The following is a 24457-nucleotide window of genomic DNA, read 5'->3' on the forward strand; positions in this document are numbered from 1 at the left end:
TTGTGTTGCATATTATTATAAGAAGTTTATGAAAGGATTTATATAACTTTCAAGTTTTTAAAAAACTATTTAAATTATCTGCATAAACCCCACAGAGTACAATATTAAGGGTGTTTTCCAGTTTTACCAGTCTCCAGTGATTTCTATTAATAACCCAAAGGAGCCATATACTACTTTGGAGTTGGACTATGTGGTCCTGGACACAGTAGTAAAGTGAGCACTTGGCCTCAGCCTTCCCAGCACGTTCACAGGAGATTTATTTCTTAGAGCTTTTGCATTTTCTGGTGAGATCATGAGAAGAGAGGGAGAAGTTTCTACATTTAGTAACATTTATTTATGCATTCAGTATCAAGTACATAAGTGCAAATATCCAGAGTCCATAATTAAGTCCATTAGGAACTACAGAGAAAGAAATACAAATTGTAATAAAGTTAACATGCTGGTACTTTTTAGTTACCATACATGTAAATCAGCCCGTCAGTCTCACACAACAAAAGTACTGCATGTTTGTTTTGGGTTTATTTGTTTATTTAATTATTTTAATTTATACAAAACTGATTATCCTAAGTACAGTCGACTTGTTTTTATTTTTATGTTGTGTGTGTTGGAAAAACACTTAAACATCGATCTACAAGTCTATATATTGTTATTAAAGATTAATCCAAGCAACAACCCAAGGACATATAAGCGATTTCCACTATTGCATCAGTGCACTGGGCAGGAAAGGCCTAGCCACAGGGAACATGAGAAGCTACAGAAGCATTGCAGAGAGAAGAACACCGACGAAGGAAAGATAAGTTGGGTTCTCACCATCATGCACTTTTTTTTAGCAACACAAAATTAAAAACCACATCTAATACACTTTTCTCTATGCTTTAGTGCTTGACACAGTGACTCAAATACCCTAAGAGTACAGAAACAGCCTAAAAACAGCTGTTTTAAAGTTTGTCTCTAAGATTATGATACTGGGGGGGAGAAACAATCAATTTATAGTAACATATAAGACAGAGCTGTTACCACTTCAGACATTCCTCTTGGTGTCCAGTCCCTGGTGGGGTACTGATTTACTCAGTGTGCCTTTTAGCGCCTGGGATTTTAGCCTGAATCCTAAAAAAACAATATCAGAAGATGGTAAATCACAAGTGTTATTAATGAAATCATTTAATGACATCATTATGTGTTGTTGCTTTAATTAACTAAGTGACCAAATCGCTTAATATTCCAAAAGATATAATTTTTATGTATGAGTGTCTATAAACACATTTCTATGCAGCAATAAGAAGAAAGTATAAATTAGATAATGAATGACCCAAGCAAGCCATATTCCTTAAATTATAACTTTTTAGGTAGACAAAGAGGTCAATTTATTTCAGAATTATAGAAACTGTGATATAGTTAGGTGATCATTTATCACTCAATCTGGGATACTTCTGAAAGAGAAAGAGGGTGCTGTTACTAACTACGCTAGGACAACAAGCATAAACATGGCTGATTCCAGGTAAAGAAATGTATGGTCACCCTCAGCGTAAACTGCCCAGAGCTAGAGTTAAGAAACCTGAATCCTAGTTTCAGCTCTCTACTAATTAGCTGTGTGACATAGGGCAGCTAATGAGCTTTCCTGGTCCTAGAGTATTTATTAGGTACAAATTAGACATCTCCAATGCCCCTAAAATTCTGCGATTCTCACAGTATTATTTTAAGGTAGGAGTCTGACTGAGACCTTCCTCTGTCCTAGTACCCTTCTACATGCTGGAATTCAGTGAACAGAAGGGAGAAGGTCCTGCTCTCATGGAGCTTTCATTCTCCTAGGGGTTGAGGAGCCATAAACAAACAAGTAGACAAACAAGAGAAGTACATATGGTGATAAATGCTATAAAAAAATACCAAACAAGATGGAATGATAGGCAGTGAGGGGGCAGCAGTGATAAGCTGGGAGATGCCTACTTTAAATACACTTATGTAAGAAACAGATGCCCAAAGGGGCCACCAGGCAAACATCTGGGTGTGAAGTGTTTCAGGAAGAGGAAGCAGGGAGTGCAGAGGCCACAAAGTGAGGACAAGCTTAGGAGGCAAGGAGAGTAGAGAACAGTGTCCTTGGGGAGCGAGCAGGGGAGGCCTGAGAGGCAGGTGGTAACCCAATGGTGTTGGAACTTGTGCGCAGTGGTAAGGAATTTAGATTCTATTCTGTGGATGGGAAGCCATTGATGAATTTTAGGCAGAGGAATGATGTGACCAAAGAAGATCATGATGGTGGTTATGTGAAAAAACTAGGGAAACAGAGGTGAGAGAAATAACGGATGGGGGGAAACTATAGCAGTCCAGGTGCCAGATGGCAATGGCCTGGGTGTTATAGAACTGGAGCATTGGAAATGGAATGAAGTGAACACTGGGGATCTAGTGTGGAGATGGAGCTGACAGAGCCCACCTGTCATGTTGATGGATTGCATGTGCAGGCAAGGGAAAGACAAGAGAATAATCAAGGAAGATTCTTTGATTTTTGGCCTGAGCAACCAGGTGAATGATAATGCCATTTACCAAGATGGTGACGACTGAAGGAAAAATAAATTCTGGGCTGAAATTGCAAGATCTGTTTGGCCACGTTGAATTTGAAATGTATTTGGGACTTTCAAGAGAAAACATCAGATAAGCAGATGAATAGACCTGGCTCTCAGTAAACCTTTCTTTTTTAGATTTACTTTTATTATTTATTTATTTATTTTTGGCTGCATCAGGTCTTAGTTGCAGCACGCGGGATCTTCGTTAAGGCATGCAGGATCTTTTCTTGCACCGTGCACGTTTCTCTCTAGTTTTGGCATGTAGGCTCCAGGGCGCATGGGGCTCTGTAGTTTGTGGCACACAGGCTCTCCAGTTGAGGGGCGTGGACTTAGTTGCCCTGTGGCATGTGGGATCTTAGTTCCCTGACCAGGGGTCGAACCCACATCCCCTGCATTGTAAGGCGGATTCTTTACCACTGGACCTCCAGGGAAGTCCCTCAGTAAATTTAGACTTTATTTAGACTTTATACATCTATTTATAACATCTAGACTTGCATTGATTTTTAAAAAAATGTCTCAAGCACATCACTGACTCATATTTAGCTATGAACAGTTAACCAATTAAAACCCTCCAGCTATTTTTTTTATACATAGTACTGTTGTACCCTATATCATCCTCACCTCCCTCTCCTCCCATTCTATATTTGTAAAGCTGACTTTTAAAAACCTAAACTTGTGGAGATACACGTTTTGGAGTCCTTGACATAGAGATAAACTTTGAGGCCACAGGACTGGATGAAAGGTGAACCAGAGGAGGAGGAGCCAAGAGAAGACACTGGGAGAAAGCAGCTGAGGCTCGAGCAGTGTCACTAGTCAAGACTAGTGTTTAACCAAGATAGCAGCAGTGATGAGAGTATCTGAGAGATTGAGAGGGATGAGGATGGAGTGATGACTGCAAGATATGGCAGTATGGAAGTCACTGGGTCCTTGACAAAGAGCAACTTCAGTGCTCAGGGTGAAGGCCTGATAGAAGTGAGGTGGGGAGAGATGAAAGAGATATCAAGGACAGAAGACTGGAGAAATTATGATTGTGGAAATAAGCATGTACAGGCAGGAACTGATAACGCAGCAGAGAGTGCGAAACATTCCAACAGAGACGTCTTAGGTCTGTCTTCTCAAAAGTTTAAGATATAGAGCTCTACCCACCACCAGTCCCTCCCATCAGGAAGCTTGCACAAGCCTCTTAGATAGCCTCATCCACCAGAGGGCAGACAGCAGAAGCAAGAAGAACTACAATTCTGCAGCCTGTGGAAGGAAAACCACATTCACAGAAAGATAGACAAAAATGAAAAGGTAGAGGAGGTTTTACCAGATGAAGGAACAAGATAAAACCCCAGAAAAACAACTAAATGAAATGGAGGTAGGCAACCTTCCAGAAAAAGAATTCAGAATAATGATAGTGAAGATGATACAGGACCTCAGAAAAAGAATGGAGGCAAAGATCGAGAGGATGCAAGAAATGTTTAATAAAGATCTAGAAGAATTAAAGAACAAACAAACAGAGATGAACAATACAATAACTGAAATGAAAAATACACTAGAAGGAATCAATAGCAGAATAACTGGGGCAGAAGAACGGATAAGTGACCTGGATGACAGAATGGTGAAATTCACTGCCATGCAACAGAATAAAGAAAAAAGAATGAAAAGAAATAAAGAGAACCTAAGAGACCCCTGGGACAACATTAAACGCAACAACATTCGCATTATAGGGGTCCCAGAAGAAGAGAGAGAGAAAGGACCAGAGAAAATATTTGAAGAGATTATAGTCAAAAACTTCCCTAACATGGGAAAGGAAATAGCCACCCAAGTCCAGGAAGCGCAGAGAGTCCCATAAAGGATAAACCCAAGGAGAAACACGGCAAGACACACAGTAATCAAATTGACAAAAATGAAAGACAAAGAAAAATTATTGAAAGCAACAAGGGAAAAATGACAAATAACATACAAGGGAACTCTCATAAGGTTAACAGCTGATTTCTCAGCAGAAACTCTACAAGCCAGAAGGGAGTGGCACAATATATTTAAAGTGATGAAAGGGAAGAACCTATAACCAAGATTACTCTACCTGGCAAGGATCACATTCACATTCAGTAGAGAAATCAAAAGCTTTACAGACAAGCAAAAGCTAAGAGAATTCAGCACCACCAAACCAGCTCTACAACAAACGCTAAAGGAACTTCTCTAAGTGGGAAACACAAGAGAAGAAAAGGAGCTACAAAAACAAACCCAAGGGGCCTCCCTGGTGGCGCAGTGGTTGAGAATCTGCCTGCCAATGCAGGGGACACGAGTTCGAGCCCTGGTCTGGGAGGATCCCACATGCCGCGGAGCAACTGGGCCCGTAAGCCACAACTACTGAGCCTGCATGTCTGAAGCCTGTGCTCCCCAACAAGAGAGGCCGTGATGGTGAGAGGCCCGCGCACTGCAATGAAGAGTGGCTCCTGCTTGCCACAACTAGAGAAAGCCCTCACACAGAAACGAAAGACGCAACACAGCAAAAATAAATAAATTAATTAATAAACTCCTACCCCCAACATTTAAAAAAAAACAAAACAAAACCAAACCCAAAACAATTAAGAAAATGGTCATAGGCACATACATATCGATAATTACCTTAAAGCTGAATGGATTAAATGCTCCAACCAAAAGACACAGACTCACTGAATAGATACAAAAACAAGACCCATATATATGCTGTCTACAAGAGACCCACTTCAGACCTGGGGAAACATACAGACTGAAAGTGAGGGGATAGAAAAAGATATTCCATGCAAATGGAAATCAAAAGAAAGCTGGAGAAACACTACTCATATCAGATAAAATAGACTTTAAAATAAAGAATGTTACAAGAGACAAGGAGGACACTACATAATGATCAAGGAATCAATCCAAGAAGAAGATGTAACAATTATAAATATATATGCACCCAACAAAGGAGCACCTCAATATATAAGGCAACTGCTAACAGCTATAAATGAGTAAATCAACAGTAACACAATACTAGTGGGGGACTTTAACACCTCAGTTACACCAACGGAGAGATCATCCAGACAGAAAATTAAAAAGGAAACACAAGCTTTAAATGATACAACAGCAGAGAGATTTAATTGACATTTATAGGACATTCCACCCAAAAACAGCAGATTACACTTTCTTCTCAAGTGCACAAAGGACACTCTCCAGGATAGATCACATCTTGGGTCACAAATCAAGCCTCGGTAAATTTAAGAAAAATGGAATCATATCAAGCATCTTTTCCGACCACAACGCTATGAGATTAAAAATCAATTACAAGGAAAAAAACGTAAAAAACACAAACACATGGAGGCTAAACAATACATTACTAAATAACCAAGAAATCACTGAAGAAATCAAAGAGGAAATCAAAAAATACCTAGAGACAAATGACAACGAAAACACGATGATCCAAAACCTACGGGATGCAGAAAAAGCAGTTCTAAGAGGGAAGTTTATAGCAATACAATCCTACCTCAAGAAACAAGAAACATCTCAAATAAACAAACAAACCTTCCACTTAAAGGAACTAGAGAACGCAGAACAAACAAAACCCAAAGTTAGTAGAAGGAAAGAAATCATAAAGATGAGAGCAGAAATAAATGAAATAGAGACAAAGAAAATAGCAAAGATCAATAAAACTAAAAGCTGGTTCTTTGAGAAGATAAACAAAATTGATAAACCTTTAGCCAGATTCACCAAGAAAAAGAGGGAGAGGACTCGAGTCAATAAAATTAGAAACAAAAAGGAGAAGTTACAATGGACACCACAGAAATACAAAGCATCCTAAGAGACTACTACAAGCAACTCTAGGCCAATAAAATGGATAACCTGGAAGAAGTGGACAAATTCTTAGAAAGGTATAACCTTCCAAGACTGAACCAGGAATAAATAAAAAATATGAACAGACCAATCACAAGGAATGAAATTGAAACTGTGATTAAAAATCTTACAACAAACAGACATCCAGGACCAGATGGCTTCACAGGTGAATTCTATCCAACTTTTAGAGAAGAGCTAACACCCATCCTTCTCAAACTCTCCAAAAAATTGCAGAGGAAGGAACATTCCCAAATTCATTCTATGAGGCCACCATCACCCTGATACCAAAACCAGACAAAGATACTACAAAAAAAAGAAAATTACAGAGCAATATTACTGATGAATATAGATGCAAAAATCCTCAACAAAATACTACCAAACAGAATCCAATACACATTAAAATGATCATACACCATGATCAAGTGGGATTTATCCCAGGGATGCAAGGATTCTTCAGTATATGCAAATCAATCAATGTGATATACCATATTAACAAATTGAAGAATAAAAACCATATGATCATCTCAATAGATGTAGAAAAGGCTTTTGACAAAATTCAACACCCATTTATGATAAAAACTCTCCAGAAAGTGGGCATAGAGGGAACCTACCTCATCATAATAAAGGCCATATGACAAACCCACAGCAAACATCATTCTCAATGGTGAAAAACTGAAAGTATTTCCTCTAAGATCAGGAACAAGACAAGGATGTGCATTCCTGCCACTATTATTCAACATGGTTTTGGAAGTCCTAGCCACGGCAATCAGAGAGGAAAAAGAAATAAAAGGAATACCAATTGGAAAGAAGAAGTAAAACTGTCACTGTGTGCAGATGACACGATACTATACATAGATAATCCTAAAGATGCCAGGAGAAAACTACTAGAGCTAATCAATGAATTTGGTAACACTGCAGGATACAAAATTAATGCACAGAAATCTCTTGCATCCCTATACACTACCAACAAAAGATCTGAAAGAGAAATTAAGGAAACAATCCCATTCACCATTGCAACGAAAAGATAAAATACCTAGGAATAAACTTACCAAGGGAAGTAAAAGACTTGTACTCAGAAAACTATAAGACACTGATGAAAGAAATCAAAGATGACACAAACAGATGGAGAGATATACCATGTTCTTGGATTGGAAGAATCAATATTGTGAAAATGACTATACTACCCAAAGCAATCTACAGATTCAGTGCAATCCCTATGAAATTACCAGTGGAATTTTTTTACAGAACTAGAACAAAAAATCTAAAAATTTATATGGAGACACAAAGACCCTGAATAGCCAAAGCAGTCTTGAGGGAAAAAAACGGAGCAGGAGGAATCAGACTCCCTGACTTCAGACTGTACTAGAAAGCTACAGTAATCGAGACAATATTGTACTGGCACAAAAACAGAAACAGATCAATTGAACAGGATAGAAAGCCCAGAGATAAACCCACGCACCTATGGTCAACTAATCTATGACAAAGGAAGCAAGGATATACAATGGAGAAAAGACAGTCTCTTCAATAAGTGGTGCTGGGAAAACTGGACAGCTACATGTAAAAGAATGAAATTAGAACACTCCCTAACACCATACACAAAAATAAACTCAAAATGGATTAGAGACCTAAATGTAAGACTGGACACTATAAAACTCTCAGAGGAAAACATAGGAAGAACACTCTTTGACATAAATCACAGCAAGATCTTTTTTGATCCATCTCCTAGAGTAATGGAAATAAAAACAAAAATAAACAAATGGGACCTAATGAAACTTCAAAGCTTTTGCACAGCAAAGGAAACCATAAACAAGATGAAAAGACAACCCTCAGAATGGGAGAAAATATTTGCAAGTAAATCAACAGACAAACGATTAATCTTCAAAATATATATAAACAGCTCTTGCAGCTCAATATTACAAAAACAAACAACTGAATCCAAAAATGGGCAGAAGACCTAAACAGACATTTCTCCAAAGAAGAAATATAGATGGCCAAGAAGTACATGAAAAGCTGCTCAACATCACTAATGATTAGAGAAATGAAAATCAAAACTCAATGAGGTATCACCTCACACCAGTTAGAATGGGCATCATCAGAAAATCTGCAAACAACAAACGCTGGAGAGGGTGTGGAGAAACGGGAACCCTCTTGCTCTGTTGGTGAGAATGTAAATTGATACAGCCACTATGGAGAACAGTATGGAGGTTCCTTTAAAACCTAAAACTAGAATTACCATATGACCCAGTAATCCCACTACTGGGCATATACCCAGAGAAAATCATAATTCAAAAAGACACATGCACCCCAATGTTCATTGCAGCACTATTCACAATGGCCAGGTCATGGAAGCAACCTAAATGTCCATCGACAGACGAATGGATAAAGAAGATGTGGTACATATATACAATGGAATATTACTCAGCCATAAAAAGGAACGAAATTGGGTCATTTGTAGAGACGTGGATGGATCTAGAGCCTGTCATACAAAGTAAGTCAGAAAGAGAAAAACAAATATCGTACATTAACGCATGTATGTGGAACCTAGAAAAATGGTTCAGATGAGCCAGTCTGCAGGGCAGAAATAGAGACACAGACGTAGAGAACAAATGTATGGACACCAAGGGGGGAAAGTAGCAGGGGTGATGGGGGTAGTGGGATGAACTGGGAGATTGGGATTGACATGTATACACTAATATGTATAAAATAGATAACTAATAAGAACCTGCTGTATAAAAATAAAATAAAATTCAAAAATTAGAAAAAAATTGTGCAAGATATATGTTTTAGTTTTGAAATGCTTTGGAATACCACAGTAGACTAGGTGTTAACTAATTCTACTCTTCTCCCATTGTGGAAGTCCTTTTTACCACATTTGTAACAATGGTCAACTAACTTTTATGTGAATACCTGAATGAGTGTCAGTGAGCTCACTGTTTCATGAGGCGAATGGTTTCATTGTTGAACAACTCTAATTGGTACGGTTTTCCCTCACGTTTCATTCAAATCTCAGACCTTCTGGACTTTCCATTCACAGTTCGTTAGAGAAAAAAAGGAAGACTACTTCTTTCACAATGTTAGACCTCCAAATATTTGAGGATAGCTGTTGTGTTCTTTTAAAGTTATCTCTTGGGTTTCCCTGGTGGCGCAGTGGTTGAGCATCTGCCTGCCGATGCAGGGGACACGGGTTCGTGCCCCGGTCTGGGAAGATCCCACATGCCGTGGAGCGGCTGGGCCCGTGAGCCATGGCCTCTGAGCCTGCGCGTCCGGAGCCTGTGCTCCGCAACGGGAGAGGCCACAACAGTGAGAGGCCCGCGTACCGCAAAAAAAAAAAAGAAAAAAAAAAGAGGTTAAAGTTATCTCTTTTCCAGAGTAATCATCCCCTGTGAAGCTGGGCTGTCACTCGCCATTACTGTCAGATTTCCAATAGTTCAATACCCGGTCATCTTTCTGACATTACTCCAGTATATAACTGCAGCTCTTAATATGTCAGACTCTGAAATTTAACACAGATATGGAATGACAATATGGAATATGAAACAACTATGGCCTCTTTTGATTTTGATTTATACTTCTATTAATAACATCTAAACTTGCATAGATTTTTAAAAATATGCCTCAGTACATTATTGACTCATATTTGGCTGTGATCAATTCATCAATTAAACCCCCTCGGGTATTTTTTACACAGCTACTGTTGTACCCTATCTCATCTTCCCTTCTTCCCATTCTATACTTGCAAAGTTGACTTTCCTAAATATAGAACTTTGCTTTCCCTGTCAGTTTCATTTTATTAATTTCAGTTCACAATTCTACATTACTCAAGATCACTTGATTCATTTTGAATATTGAGTTTTGCGGTCTTCTGAATGTGCTGTTGCTCTAAGCTATGTGTCACCTAGAACTCTGATGAGTATATTTGATTTGTCTTCACATAGTCATGTGAAATACTGAGATGGAAAGTCGTGGAGTCAAGGGCAGAGCCCTCTGTCACATTACTGCACCTTGCCCAGACGGATATTTGATGGATTAATGAACATCCCTAGGGTCTACTATTTCAACCTTCTAGAACTCTACCAGTTGTGCTATCACCTGGACCGTACATCTCCATTTTCTCCTCAAGGACACCAGGAAGACTTTTCTAGTACTCCTACTGAAATCCAAATTCTTGCTGGCTAGAGCAAGCTGTATGATCCCTCAGTTTAGTGATCACAGAACAATCTGAGTATTTACCTACATTTTTACTAATTCATTCTGGAACTTTGCTTGAAAGTAGGCATTCGATTCATCAAAAGGTAATTTCTAGAATCTGTTTTTCTCATTTGAAAATCAGGACAGCTCCTGCCCAATTTCAGACTGTTTTACCATCCTAGAATATAACTCACCTGGACGTGGAGAGTTGTATTCACTTGAGGCAGATTTCTTATTAAGTTTTCAGTTATTTAAAGCTTTAATTTCCTCTAAAATATTTATTTTACCTTTTTAAATTTGTCAGTTTTCAGAGCTGGAAAACTGAGACACAGGAAGGTTAAATGACCTGGACAGGTTCATCATCCACTCAGTATAGAGAAGGGAGGGGCACCAAGGTCTCCTGACCCAGTCTGGGACTGTCCTCCACACCTCTCGTGAACTGATCTCTAAGCGGTAGGAGGAGGATGATCATGATCACGATTATTGAATATTTATTGAGTGCTTCCTATGTCCAAGTAAGAGTAGTTTATAGATGTTATCTTTTCAATGTATAGATAAGGAAACAAGCTCAGGGAGTCAAATAACATGCATAATGAACTTATATAGCTGAAAAATGCCAGAAATGGACTCAAACTAGTCTGATTCCAAAGATCATGTTCTTAACCGTTTCACTAAAAGGGTGTGAGTTCTTTTGGTGGAGTTATTCTAGCATGGAATCAGAATTTCAGAGGCTGAAGGAGCCTTAGAGGTAAGATCCCACCAAGAAATCTCCTTCAAAATTTAGTGTCAGGCAAAACAGATTCTTTTGAAGAACTGCTGTTTCCTCCTTTCTGATAACAAGAACTACGTAACTTCCCCAGTTTCTTTTTTTGTTCTTAGCTTCCTTCCACTTCTGCCATGTGAGGACACAGAGAGAAGTCTGCAGCAGAACCTGACCATGCTGGCAAAGGCCCTCATTTTAGTAGCTCTCTGTTATCCCCTCCAGGTAAGACCAGTAGTTTCCTTATCTCCCTCATTTTAATATTTTATGCAACTTTATTGTCATCCTTATACTGTCTTATAGTTATTTCTTTACAGTTTTGTCTGCACCTAAAGGCTGAGAGCTCTGCTAGGATAGGATCATCTCATTCCTCTTTATACTCTGTGCCTGTTACATGTAGTTCCCATAAAATAGTAAGTATGTCTTTTTTTGGAAGCAAGCAACCAATCAGTCAAATAAAAAATTAAGAGATGTGATTTGTTCAAGATCCTCAAACTAAGTATTGGACGACTGAGCACTGAAGCTTCTATCTTTCAGTTTCCAAGCTCCTATTCTGGTGTTCTTTGCTGTAGTTCCTAAACACAGTTCTAACTGCCAAAAAGGCACCTAGGGAGTTCATTAAAACATAGATTACAGGACCCTTATTCTAGGAGTTCTATTTCCATAAGTCTGTTGTACAGTTTGGGAATTCATATTTTTAACAGGTTCCCCAGGTTTAGTAAACACCAAGTTTCACATTATACCATGCTGCCATTTCTTAGTACAAAGTAATGAATATCCTCAATTTGTTGGTTTTCATTAGGTATTAGTTGCATTTGTGTCCAAGTTGATAATTTCAGGCATTTTGAAATGTGCTACAGATCTGATACAGATCCAAATTCACCATGAATTTAAGAGGAAGAATATAAACAATACAGAGTAAAAAACAAAAATCTTTATATACTTCAGGAGAGAACTGTAACTGATGATATGCAAATCAAATAGCAGAGGAACTTTAAATTGCTTGTTTTTTTCTTATTTGTTTTGTTTTATACATCTTTTACTATGTAAAATACTTTCCTTGAATTCTGACCATCACCTAGGTCTAGCCACATGATTCTAAGATTACTAGAGAGAAAGTCTAGTTTTTTGAGACATGTATTTGTAGTTGAAGCCTAGGTCAGCTTTTGATTAAAACAAAATCTTGAGTAATAAGGACAACATAAAAACTATCATTTTAGATGAAGACATATCTAAAAACACTAATTTAAGAATTAAGAAAACTACTAAGTTAATGACCATATTAACTGTAGGTACTTATAACTGGAAGCTTTATCTCCTAATATATAAAGTAGCCATAAAGTAGAGTCTATTTAAGACTCAGGTTTGGAAAGCAATGCTGTTAATAAAATAAGCAAACACACACACTTGTTGAGTTGAAATGGTGTAATTTAAAATGTAACAAAAGTTCTAAAGATTAAAAAAAGTTTTGGGCTTCCCTGGTGGCGCAGTGGTTGAGAGTCTGCCTGCCGATGCAGGGGACACGGGTTCGTGCCCCGGTCCAGGAAGATCCCATATGCCGCGGGGCGGGTGGGCCCATGAGCCATGGTCGCTGAGCCTGTGCGTCCGGAGCCTGTGCTCCGCAGCGGGAGAGGCCACAGCAGTGAGAGGCCCGCGTACCGCGAAAAAAAAAAAAAAAAGTTTTAAAAATAATTTCAATGGTTTAAAAAGTTAGTGATATTTACTGTTTAAAAATTGAAAATGTTAACTTAATTGTTTTTATTTTGATCAAACTGTTATAAATTAATTTCACTTTCCTGAATCAGGCTTCTTTCTTTCCTCCAACCCATCTTATTCCTGGACATGAGCCAGCCCCCAGATAGAGCTTAATATCATTCATTCATTAAAATTCATTTCATTATACCTGAAATAAACCACTGAAAGTTTTGTTTAATTGGAAGTTTTAAAATTCATACTTAATTTACGAAATAACATAATTGGGAAGGGTGTGAATATAAGCCTCAAATAAGTGAATGATCATAAATCAACCTATTATTTTCTTATCCTTTTATTATTCCTATCTAATCCAGTCAAACGCCTGCCTAAGGTGGTCTCTCCTTTTTATAAATTGCACTATGTAACTTACTTTGCCACAACAGCATTTATGTGAGTCCTCACAAGTCCCAGATATTGGTCAATCTGTGCCTACAAAGAGGAAGAAATCATGAGTACATCCAAGGTTCACAAGGTCAAAACTTAACATGAATGTTTGACATACATAGAACTTACCTGGTGCTTAACATACACTACAGGTAGAGTAAACATTGAAACCACAGCTGGGATGAAAAACAAATATAGTATTAAAATTGAGAGTTGTCAGTAAGAATAAGCTTATAGATACATTTTTATATAGTCATGTGATATTATAACATTATTTGCAGTAGCCAGCATTCTAGCTAAAAGATGGCAGGACTAGTTCATAAGGAAAACAAAAATATGCTGAAGCCTTCACGGATATTAAGTCATTATTCCTGGAATGAGGGAATGACCTCCTAAGAAGAAAATGAACTTCTACACATAAATGCCACTGAAGCAGATATATATTTGAAGCGAAATAAAACCAGTTACAGTTGAAGAAAACTTCAGATTAAGAAATTCATTATTACTATGTAATATACATTATACTCTTTAACTGAACTATGATGGTCGGGGAAATGCTCTGGACTCAGAGAATCTGGCATTTGTTGCTAGGAATCCATCCAAGCAAGCTAACAGCTAACAGCCTAGGAAGCTTTATGCTCACAGAACGTGTGAGGGGAGACATAACACACTTGTCTGTCCTTACCCATGAGCAGCAGGGTCAAGCCATTGAAGAGAGCGCCAACGTAAGTCAGGAGCCACATCAGGACTGCAAACTAAAGAATGAAATGATGATCAGAGCTTCTAAAACCATCGTGACAGATAAGAGTCTCATTTCATTGACTTCTTTAGATTAAAACTTGAGGCAAACTACGTCATGGTTTCAATAGAAAATGTAAGAGCATTTAAAGCTCATCACAGAATTACTGAAAGAGGATCCTGTCTTTACTTCTCTCCGAACCCTTTGGATCTCTTTGTTGTAAGATTTGAAGGACTCAATGAAATAATAATCTAGGGCAGGGGTCAGCAAACTGGCCATTGCCTGTTTTTGTATGGGCCCACAAGTTAAGAATGGATTTTACATTTTGTAATAGTCAAAGAAAATCAAAACAGGAATAACATTTTGTGATATGTGAAAATGATATGAAATTCAATTTTCAGTATTCATAAACAATGTTTTATTAGCACACAGCCACAGTTACTCATTTACATATTGTCTTTGGCTGCTTTCCTGCTATAAAGGCAAAGTTGAGTAGCTGCAACGAAGACTGTGTAGCCTGCAAAGCCTTAAATATTCACTATATGGCCCTTTATAGATAAGGTTTGCTGATCCCCATTCTAGCCCACAATTTTTACATTACAAATGTCAAGAGAAATGTCACCTTAAAAGCCCTACGGTAAGTAATTAAAATCTCCCTGCTATCTCTTCTTTAGTCGTTACCTGCCAAGACATTATTCCAGTAAAGCACCTTGAGGGTTAAGGCCTCATCACTCACTTTCCTTCTGCTCTTTCTTCCTCAGTTATGGAGCAGCCCATGGGAGACCCCTCCCTGGTGTGTACAACGTGCTCTGGGGGAACGGGGAACTCAAAACATCCTTGCCTGGGCTCCCACCCCTCTGCTCATGGCCCTGTTGAATCATGATTGATTGACCTTGGTTTTACATGTAAGCCACGGGGTGGTCATAGCAGCTTGTTCAAAGAAACCTGATGAGTTCAATGATGGCACCAGGAATAACACCCAAGTGCCCAAGGTCCTCTACCCTCAGGGGTTCAGTCTCACAGCCCACATGTCTTATTATTAGCAGAGTCCAGCATTTCAAAGAAAAAGCATATATATTTTTTACATTCCCTAAACTAGATTTTTATTTTTAAAATAATTTTAGGAAATTGAGGAATTGAAAATGGTAAGGAGAAGCAACCTGGGATATTGTAAAAAGTACAGAACTAGAAGCTGTGTGACCTGGGTTTGATCCCAGCTCTATCAGTGACTCACTTGGCAACCTCAGGCAAGTATCTTAATCTCTCTGAACCATAGTTCCAGCATCTGTAAAATGAGGGGATTAGACTGGATGAGCTCCATGGTACTGTACAGCTGGAGATTTTCTGACTCTAGAATATAATTAGCACTTGTTATTTTATTCTCCATTGTGTCGCAGTTTATAATGTTACACGGTTAGGGAAAATAAAACCAAGACCGTCAAACGGAACGCCTTAAGCAATCGTACTTTTAAGGAATCCACCAGGTCCTGGACAAGGAAGAGCCTTCTCAGTTCTTTAAGCGTGTTGTTCACATAGAATTGCAGGCAGTCTGTGTACTTCTGAATCTGCTCCTGAGACAGCGTGATCTCAAGCTCCAAGTAGGCCCTGTCAACAAAGGACCCCCACAGAGAACTCCATCAAAGGGAATCCTGAAACAGCAAAGTTTTCCTTTTCCAACCCTGAGGATAACAGCCCGGTCATCCTGAAGGATTCATGCCAGCCAGAAGGCTACAGGGCACCACACACACACACAGCCGGTGCATTGGGGAACACAGGAATCACGGCACTTAGTGGGGCACTCTGACTGCTTCTGTCTCCCATAGGCAACATTACAGTGTGAGCTGATAATTCAGAGCAACTGGCTGAGAACAGAGAAAAGTCAATCCAAACCAGCTCATTTGCTGAATTCTCTGTATATCTCTGGCCCACCAGGCAATTGTGAAAGTCTTCCTTTCTTCTTGGCTGCATGAAGATGAATTGTCTTTTTAAATAACTGAGATATCTGAAAATCCTACCTGCCAATTATTATCTGTCATCAAAACTCTAAGATTTCATATTTAAATTCTGGAAAGTACTTTCAGGTTTTATCTAGAGAACTCTGAAAATGCAAGTGAGCTGCACCATATTAAAATGCTCACTGGTTCTAGTAAGAGTGGTATTTTTAGTAATTGCATTTTCCATTTGTTCAAATGGTTAATTTGAACTCTTGGGTAGATAAACTCTTCAAGTATATAAAAATCAATCCATCCTCCTGCTTTGGCCATTTCCCCCCTTCCCCAGGCCCATCCTCTCTCCCTCCTTCCCCCACTCTACGATGTTGTCTATTTTGAGGATATTTCTAGAGTTTTTAAAGTGCTCACCTAACTCTGAGGATTGAGAAGAAAAGAGTAAAACAGAATTTGGCTTGAGTTTTAGAGAATTTATGTTTATATGCTTGGCTTTTTAGAAAAAAATAGAAAAACTCATTTGTCTAGATAATATGTTTTGATTCAAAATGTACTGAGTTATATATTCCTTTTGCTGATAAAAACAATTCAGCCAAAGGGGTGTTTTACATTTTAAATGTCTCCTAATGGAAGATAAAGTAGTTGAGCTAATTACAGTTGGACTCTTGGTCCTACAACTGGGTGGTTACAGAAGAAATAAGAGAAGTGAGAGATGAGTTCTCAGTGTAACTTGACAGGCTTGGATCCAAGAACATGGCAGAAACCAGCCTCTCTCAGATGGCTAAGGATAGGGGCTGGGGCAGGGCAGGACTCTAACAGTGTGGATACTGGTCACAGGCTAGGGTCACTGAAGTAGGCATAGTGTTCACCCTGGTAAAATGACACTCCACTTCTTCATTCTTCCCACTTTTGGGATGGGAACATGTGTAACCAAGTTATGGCCTAGAAAACCCATTAACTCTGCATTAGAAGCAGGCCAAATACATCCCAAGGGCGAGAAAGATCAGACTGTAACTGTGTTTGACACTGAGGCCAGGAACCAGAGGCTGGGAAGAGAAGTCTGAAACAGGGCATTTTCCCTTTTGTCAACAAGGCCCCATAACACAGGAGTCTTTTCCCTCTTTTAAGAGCCTGGTGCCCTGACGCCTTGATTCAGCTGACTGGTGAGGGTGAGCCAGGAAGAATTCAGAGGCATCCCCAGTGAATTACTGGGGCTGGCTCAGAAGCCATCATGCAGCAGTATCTACAGGTCTCATTCGGGATGCAGAAATATCCGTCAGTTCCAGGAGGTGAGGACACCTGTAGTGGGGCCTGCACTCTGGGGCCAGCACCAGGTGAGGGGGTGACTCTGACAGTCAGTGCTAAAATACCTGGGGCTTACAAGCTATACTCACAACTAAATTGGGGTGGAGTTGGGGAGCATGCAGCTGGAAGTGCTAACATCTCCCTCTGCCACATTTCATATATCCTCTTAATACACTGCCTTAAAAAAATCCTCCTCTTCAGTGTTCATTCTAGTTAGACTTCCCCTGTATAAAAATATGGAAGAGGGTGCATAATACTGTTCACGAACCTTGCATCCCTCAGAAGTTTGGCCCTTTGATTTTAAACTTCTGGAAAGAGCAGAGAAATAAAAATCCAAACACTCCAGTCCTGGCTCTGTGCTATTTACTGCCATGTGACTTTGGGTAAGTCACTTTACTTCTTAGAAACTCTGTTTTTCCATCTGTGAATAGGGATTATAATGTTCTGCCTTCTTCAGAGAGTTGGGAGGAATAATTGTTGAAACACTTCAAACTATAAAACACTGTATACATATAATGAATTATGATTATTATTAGTAATAATATAAAATTAATATTAAATATAAATTTAATGTTTTCACATTTCATAAATTAACACAAAAGAATTTATATTATATAAATTATATAAATTTAAATTAAAGATAAATATTTAATATTTAATTAGTAGTAATAAAGGGTTACTTTATTACTAACCCTTTATTACTACTAATAAATCAGTAAGGGTTAGAATAGAGATAAATGAGTTTGTTTTAGAAATTTAACAGAAACATTAGGTATTAAAAGAGAGAGAGCATTAAAGGAGACTCTATGAGGCCTGTTAGGTGTCAGAGAAGCACAACCCATAGTGCACAGGAGCTGAAATAGAGGCAGATGAAAGAGCCACATGAGAGGTGGGGCAAGGGCTGGTCTGGTGGGGGCACTCACTTGAAAGGGTGACCCTCGTCGGTTTTCTGCACAGCTTGTAAAACAGACTTGTAGATGCGGAAACTGATGGTGGCTGAGAGCGCAGCAAGGGCCAGGTAGGCCACGACACTCACAACGCTGAACTGGGTCAGGGAGAAGAGTAGCAGCAGGAAGCTCCCAAACACTATCCCCGTCTGCTTGATGTCCCTCCAGTACAGCAGGTCAATAGCTGTAGGGAGGAGACACACATAACACACACCAGTTAACACTGGCAGTACCACTGGGGGAGCTGTTGCAGCCCCTTCTGCAAAGCCACAGTTGGTACAGGTTCTCACCAGCTTTTGGATTCCTGAACACAGATGAATAGACACAGCGCTATTCCCAGAGCACTTACTGTCATCTCATTTTGCTTTGGAAGAATCTTTTCTATCCCTGAGGTCAATCAGTAAATTCACAGATAAGAATAGGCTGTTGAACCTCCAGTGACAATATCTCTCTGAGTGAATCTCAGTGGGCTACATCTGTACAGTGGCCTTAATTATGTGACTTTGAAACAAGATTGAAAATTCAGAGGACTCTGTGAAGTACCTGTTTGCTTCTTTTGGATGGCATTGATTGTACGCATCTTGATGCCCTGCTTACAATTCAGTGTCTCAATGGTGGCCCGTAGATGAGCACATCAGTCGTACACATGGCCCTGCTGCTGACAAGGGGCAGCAACAAGGAAAACAGAGGTTCTGGAGAAGTGGAACCTTCAGAAGCATGGCAGCAGGTCTGGGAGACCCCAGCTAATGCCAAAGGCTTCTGAATAGAGATATGGTCTGCCTCTAAAATGTGCAAAACTGAAGGGTTAGTAACTTTCTCAAGAATACCCGGAATTTGGATTAAACCATTTTGTAATCATATGATTTGTTCACTTACATTCTTGTGACTTAAAAAATCTGGAATACAAGCTTTAAAATCTACATCACACCTATCATTCAGTTATTTGCCTCTTTCAACTCAGAAACAAAAAATTAAATTCAAAAGAATAAAGCCATGGTGCTTCAAATATGATACAAAATGGAAATATTTTAAATATTCCAGTCACTAGATTATGAAAAAAGCATAGAAGACTTGTTGAAGAATGTATGCAAATTTATTCTTCAATTAGGCAAGTAACAAATGGTTTCTTTCTTTTCAGGCAGAGAAGAGTAATCTTTGGGAAGACATGACACAAGAAACCCCTGGGCCCCTGAGGGTAGATGACAGAAGTGGGAGAAGAAGGGATCTCCACAGAAGCCTTGCTCCCCCCTGGGTGTGAGTGGCTCTGGAGACAACAAATTGAGGTAAGCCTAGGCCTAAGTCTAGACCAGCAGGCCTAAAGGCCCCTGTGGGCTAGGAGCCTCTTAGTATTTATTCTGTTAAGTGTAGGGGAGTGGGGAAGGAGAATTAAAAGGAGACTAAAACATCACCAACACCTGCAGTGTTACCTCTTCCACATTTGCTCATTTATTCAGTATTTATTGAGCAAGTACTAAGTGCCATGCTTTGTGCTAAGTGCCAGGTATATCAAAATAAATGAACTGTTTAAAAAAGAAAACATATGTAAATAAATAAATTGTAATCTTCTGTTTTATGATGCCCACAGATTCCCATGGCAGACACGTTTAGAAATAAACACATTATAAGACAGCATGATCTGTGCTATGGGGGTACACAGTGCTAGGGATGGTAGGCTTACCCATCTGAGATGATGTAAAGGGGCACGGAGACACTGCAAGTAGTTTTCAGGCAAAGAGGAGACAGAATTTACTATGTTCAAGTGAATCCCCACTTAACAAATTGCATAACACCTGTTAAAAATGATGTGGCCTCTAGAAAAAACCTTCTGAATCTTTGGACCCCTGTTCAAAAAGCCCAAGAATGGCAGGCACCAAGTAGGGGCTTCACTAGAAGAAGCTGTGGGCATAGAACATTAACTGTTAACTAAGTAACGTTAGTTTGGTGTAGGGTAATTACACGACAGGTCTTTCAATCAACTTGATAAAATTGCTGGAGGTTTCTAATTGGGAAGTCAACAAAAGTTGTATCTTAAAACATCAATGGATGTTGATTCTGGGTACTTTGTGACATGATTCTCTACTTACAGATTCTGAAATGTTCAAAGCACTTTCAGATATTAGTTCATTTAAACCTCACAATAAACTCCATTACACAGGTGTATAACAGGCAAGGAAACTAGAAGTTAAGAAACTCGCATGCTGACTATTTAATAGGAGAAACAAGATCAAACCCTAAGTTTGATGTTTTCAAAAAAAGTTGCCGGGCTTCCCTGGTGGCGCAGTGGTTGAGAGTCCACCTGCCGATACAGGGGACACGGGTTCGTGCCCCGGTCCGGGAAGATCCCACATGCCGCGGAGCAGCTGGGCCCGTGAGCCATGGCTGCTGAGCCTGCGCGTCCGGAGCCCATGCTCTGCAACGGGAGAGGCCACAACAGTGAGAGGCCCGCGTACCGCAAAAACAAAAAAAAACAAAAAAAAAAACCAGTTGCCTCTCGCATGTTATGTGGTTGAATGTTAACTGTCCCCCAAAGTATGCAAAATTAATTTGGGGCAACTTGATTATATTTCAATCTGCTTCCAGAGCTAGATATTTATAGTGATTTTTTTTTTGGTAAGGGCAATCAAGTCATTATCAACAGTAAAGAGTTATTGGTCATCTGTTTATTTAGTAAACACAGGAATGAAGAGGTCATAACATTTTGTTCCTGCTTTTATGTTAACTTAAGATCTAGATGGGAAGACTGAACATTCTTTTTTTTTTTTTTAATGCTGCATCAATGCCAATATACCTTGTGTTGTCAGAGGTGGCAAAAGTTGAGTTCAAAGAAGGGACAGTACTGGAATTGATGAAAGAGGTTGTGGGATGGTTTGAGAATGTGGCTAACAATTTGTTAAGGAGATGGGGTGGATACAGGGAAATATTATGAAGGATTAGTTGACAAGAATGGTGACTAATTAGCTGTGGGAGAAAGGAGGAAGAACTAATTAAGGGTGAAAGCAACATTTCAAAGCTGGGTGACAGAGTGATTAATATCACTGACAAAAATAGGAAATCTGAGGGAGAACTGGTTTGGGAAAAAGCTAACACTTGTTTTTATACCTCCAGGTTCTGCTGTGATGACATCAAGCAGGGCATCTTGACACAGCCTGGGGCAGAGATGGGACAGGGATCACAAATGAGATGTAACTGACAATTACACACAATACTTATTAATTTTTTAGAGGCTTGGAAATAAAATGATTTCTTTTTATAGGCTTTGTCACAGTAGCCCTGAGTTAAAACGGACAGTAATATCCATGTGATATTCAGATGGATATGTACAGTAAAGAATTGGAAGTGCAGGAATGGCATTTAGCTAAGAGGGTTGAATATTTACATTTGGGTGTATTCTGAGTAGAAATGATGATTGAAGCCATGAAAGTAGAGAAAACCTCCAAGAGAGGAGAAACTAACAGATGTAATAAGGGATGAACCATAGTTAAGGATTCAAAGGATTGAGTAAAGCTGTAAAAGGAGTCCCGTCTGGGTATTAGAAAGGGTCCCACAAGAGTGTTGGTTAGGGCAGTCAAGAAGAAGGAAACTTCCAGAAGAAAGGGGTTGGCAGTAAAGAAGAAGGAACCTTTCAGAAGGGGTAGGCTACAGTGTGGAATGCGGTAGATGCAATGAGGGAAATGAGAAAGGACCACTGGTTTTGAAGACTGGGGAGTCACTCAGAACTGGGGGGAGAGTGGTGTTAGGTGCTGGTGAGGATGGAAGCCCTACTGTAAAGGTTTGGGTCAGTGGTGGGAAGTTCAAAGTAATAAAGAAGATGGAAAAGAAAATGGTAGTTTTGGGAGTAGCAACAAGCAAATCTTAAGGTTGAGCAAACCTGGGAATGTTAGTGAAAAGGGAGGAGTGAAGATCCCCGAAAAGAGAAGATATTTGTTTGAGCAAAGTCTCAGAGAAGGTGGGGAAGGATGGGATCAGTCACAGCTCTTTCTTTTCAAAGAAGGAAAAAGAATGACAGGGTGGGGAGGGATGGAGAAACATTTCGTCAAAGTATTGGTGTGGCTACAGATATATGTTGAGGTGGATAGGGTATAATATCAAGTGGCTCGGGGTAGATTTATTCAAGTTTTCCCTGGAAAATGAGTCATGAGGTCCCCCTGAGACTGAGGAGAATAGGAGTAGAGCTTGAAGAGATTAGGAGAGGTCCAGACCTGCGCTGTTCAATATAGTAGTGATGAGTCACAGTAGCTACTGAGCACTTGCAATGTGGCTAGTCTCAATTAAAACATATTGCAAGTGTAAAGTACATGTCAGATTTCAGACTTAGTACAAAAAAGGACGTAAAAAAGTATCTCATTAATGCTTTTTATATTGATTTTCTGTTGTTGAAAGGCTAATACTCTAGATATGCTGGATTAAATACAGTGTATTATCAAAAGTAATTCTACCTGTTTCTTTTTACTTATTTTTAAAATAAATTTATTTATTTATTTATTTTTGGCTGCATTGGGTCTTTGTTGCTGTGCGTGGGCTTCTCTCTAGTTGCGGCAAGCGGGGGTTACTCTTTGTTGTGGTGCTTGGGCTGCTTGTTGCGCTGGCTTCTCTTGTTGCGAAGCACAGGCTCTAGGTACACGCGCTTCAGTAGTTGTGGCACGCGGGCTCAGTAGTTGTGGCTCTTGGGCTCTAGAGCGCAGGCTCAGTAGTTGTGGCGCACGGGCTTAGTTGCTCCGCGGCATGTGGTATCTTCCCGGACCAGGGCTCAAACCCATGTCTCCTGCATTGGCAGGCGGATTCTTAACCACTGCGCCACCAGGGAAGCCCTCTTTTTACTTTTTAATGTGACCACTAGAAAATTTTTAATTACATATGTGGTTCACATTATATTTCTATTGGACAGCGCTGATCTAGAAAAATACAGTAGGACTCAAAAAGAAATTAATAAAAGGGCTTCCAGGAAGTAAAGAGGATTGGTTAAAGTCAAGGATCTCTGTGGATCCAATCAACAGGGTTAGAGGTTGGGTGTTCTGATCTGTGGATTGTGGGGCTGGCCCAGATTTGTGAACTGGCATGGTTAGAGGAGTCAAAGATCCAAAAGGACAGAATTGAAATGAACAACCTTGGGCTCAGGCTGGGAATGACAAGCAGTGAAGACCTTTGGGAACTAACGCATTGGGAGAATGGCAAGGGCTGTGTGTGGCCCGAGTGCCGGCAAACAGCCTGAAGCCCTGATGATTCAGTGGGAAGGGTAGGAAGTGATGAAGTGTGATCACAGAAGAGAGTTTCTGTGTTCCCAAGCTGCTGTATAAATGCTGATTTTTCACATTTTAATTTTGCTTAGAGTGATGTAAACTTGTGTAGGAAGCTTTATAGTATCTGGTCCAGAAAAATGGGTATTTGAATAAAGCTTCCTTAGAATCCAAGTAAAAACATAAGTATCTCTGTAACTGCGGCAAATTATCACAAGTAGCCTTTGGATACAGCAGTAGATAGCTTGTCTCTTTCAATATCCTCCTAATACAGGAAGGCTAGGTGAGAGTTTAAACAGCTGAGTACACATTAACTAAGCATACTCACTGGGACAGGTAAATTACTGTATTGCTTTGCCAATTATAAAAATTAAATTACTTTGCTAAAAACCAAGGAGCAATGCAATGAAATGGGAGATCCGTATGTTCTATCAATCTAATAAATAGACTGGGCTTGCTGAGCTCATCCTTGTCCCCAAACCACATGTGGGAGCACACTCTGCAGCCTGCCTGGGGCTGACTTAGCGGGGTGCACTGGCAAGATCTGGCAGATTTGAAGAATCCTAATCTCAAATGCTGAAATCAGCGCTACTCTCATTTCCATAATCCAGGCAAGAATAGAATAAAATAGAAGAGGTGATCCGAGGTTTGAATTAATACCTAAATGGAAATAAAATTCAATGTCAAGTTTCTAGAAAGAAAGCCCTTTGCTGCAGTCTAAAGTTTTTTGGATTGGGACATTATTTTAAATGTATTGAATTAAATGATCCAATAGTGACTCTAGCATTCAGAAAGTATACCAAAAAT

The 24457-nt window shown here is 39.5% G+C and overlaps 1 protein-coding gene and 1 long non-coding RNA gene across 6 annotated transcripts in view; one reads left to right on the forward strand and one right to left on the reverse strand.

Annotated features, from left to right (window-relative positions):
- Positions 1-307: 307 nt before the first annotated feature.
- RTN1 (reticulon 1) overlaps positions 308-24457 on the reverse strand; it is a 415427-nt gene continuing 391277 nt past the window's right edge. For all 4 annotated transcript variants that reach the window (XM_060294867.1, XM_060294866.1, XM_030855132.2 and 1 more), the window contains 6 exons: positions 18393-18600; positions 15685-15823; positions 14165-14234; positions 13609-13655; positions 13466-13524; positions 308-1107 (listed from right to left, as the gene is read on the reverse strand). In XM_060294867.1, coding sequence (XP_060150850.1) covers positions 1065-1107; positions 13466-13524; positions 13609-13655; positions 14165-14234; positions 15685-15823; positions 18393-18600 — 566 coding nt within the window. In that variant the 3' untranslated portion in view covers positions 308-1064. The remainder of the gene's footprint in view (positions 1108-13465; positions 13525-13608; positions 13656-14164; positions 14235-15684; positions 15824-18392; positions 18601-24457) is intronic.
- LOC115852353 (uncharacterized) lies at positions 11490-22798 on the forward strand. 2 transcript variants are annotated; one of them, XR_009563139.1, is made up of 3 exons: positions 11490-11565; positions 19555-19699; positions 21522-22798. It is a non-coding gene; the product is annotated as an uncharacterized lncRNA (long non-coding RNA). The 2 variants fall into 2 exon arrangements; XR_004039106.2 differs by lacking the exon at positions 11490-11565 and adding an exon at positions 17297-17453.

The sequence above is a fragment of the Globicephala melas genome, chromosome 2, assembly GCF_963455315.2.
Source record: "Globicephala melas chromosome 2, mGloMel1.2, whole genome shotgun sequence".
NCBI classification, from domain to species: domain Eukaryota; kingdom Metazoa; phylum Chordata; class Mammalia; order Artiodactyla; family Delphinidae; genus Globicephala; species Globicephala melas.